Raw genomic sequence first — 1,065 nt, forward strand, 5'->3', positions numbered from 1 at the left:
TCCTAATGATTTATCTAAAAGTTGTTCCACATCTATCTACTTTTAGACAGAGAGCTGTTTGGATGTTCAATCTAACTGACAATGTTTATTTACTGTGGACTTGAAACCATCATCTTTATCAAGACTCACATTTGGTCTGTTTCTGTAATGTCAAGACTTCAGGTACTTTGCATTTCATAATGATTTAGTTGCTGAAGAGATCGCAATGTTCCTGTTTGCCTCCATTTTTACATTAGAAAGCATCAGAGCATTGCCCAGAATGTTCAATCTTAAAATTTGCATATGCATGTCCTTTGCATGTGAATCACATGCCATTATTAGCATCAACCCATTTCAAGTAAAGAAAAACATCTGTTGAGATTTAAAAGAAGTTGTTTTATTAAATAAAACCCATACGATAAAGAGCAAGTTAAATAAGTTGCATACAGTACAAAAGCTATATATATATATATATAACACAACTACATTATAAATATACAATCACAGACACATTGTAGAATTTACACAGTGATCCATGAAAAAAAGTAGTGCCCTCGTTTTTGCTTTCTTGTATAGACTTATATACACATCTTTTATATACACTAAATATAAAATATCCAATACATCACAGCTCATCTAAAAAAAACATATGTACAAAGCTCATGTTAGTTCAGAACTAATTTCTGATGTAACTACTGAACTTGGTAGGGAGATTGTCCACTGGGTAAACGGTTGGGCCCGTTTTCATTGTTGGAGGTCCATTGGAAAGAATCCAATTGCATTGCTGTGTTAGCTCAACTAAAAAGATCTTGAGTAACACTTTGGCAAACTCTTTGCCCACACACATCCTGGAACCTCCTCCAAAGGGGATGTAGTTAAACCTGGAGCCCTCCTCCAGGCCTTTGCTCATGAACCTCTCTGGCTGGAACTCATCTTTGTTAGGAAACACCTCAGCAACGTCATGCGTGTCACAAATGCTGTAAATGACGTTCCATCCTTTAGGTATCTGGAAACCCTGAAAAGAAACAAAAGACAGTTGGGTGTTAAATGATTGCAAATTGGAGAGCATTTTCAAGCATCTTAAAG

General features: G+C 35.8%; 1 protein-coding gene across 1 annotated transcript in view; it reads right to left on the bottom strand.

The window, feature by feature from the left end:
- Positions 1 to 354: 354 nt before the first annotated feature.
- cyp26a1 (cytochrome P450, family 26, subfamily A, polypeptide 1) overlaps positions 355 to 1,065 on the bottom strand; it is a 38,526-nt gene continuing 37,815 nt past the window's right edge. Inside the window, exon 7 of the mRNA XM_073828571.1 lies at positions 355 to 994. Within this exon, the coding sequence (XP_073684672.1) occupies positions 656 to 994 (339 nt within the window). The 3' untranslated portion in view covers positions 355 to 655. The remainder of the gene's footprint in view (positions 995 to 1,065) is intronic.

This window comes from Garra rufa, chromosome 22 (genome assembly GCF_049309525.1).
Source record: "Garra rufa chromosome 22, GarRuf1.0, whole genome shotgun sequence".
Classification (NCBI taxonomy): Eukaryota; Metazoa; Chordata; class Actinopteri; order Cypriniformes; family Cyprinidae; genus Garra; species Garra rufa.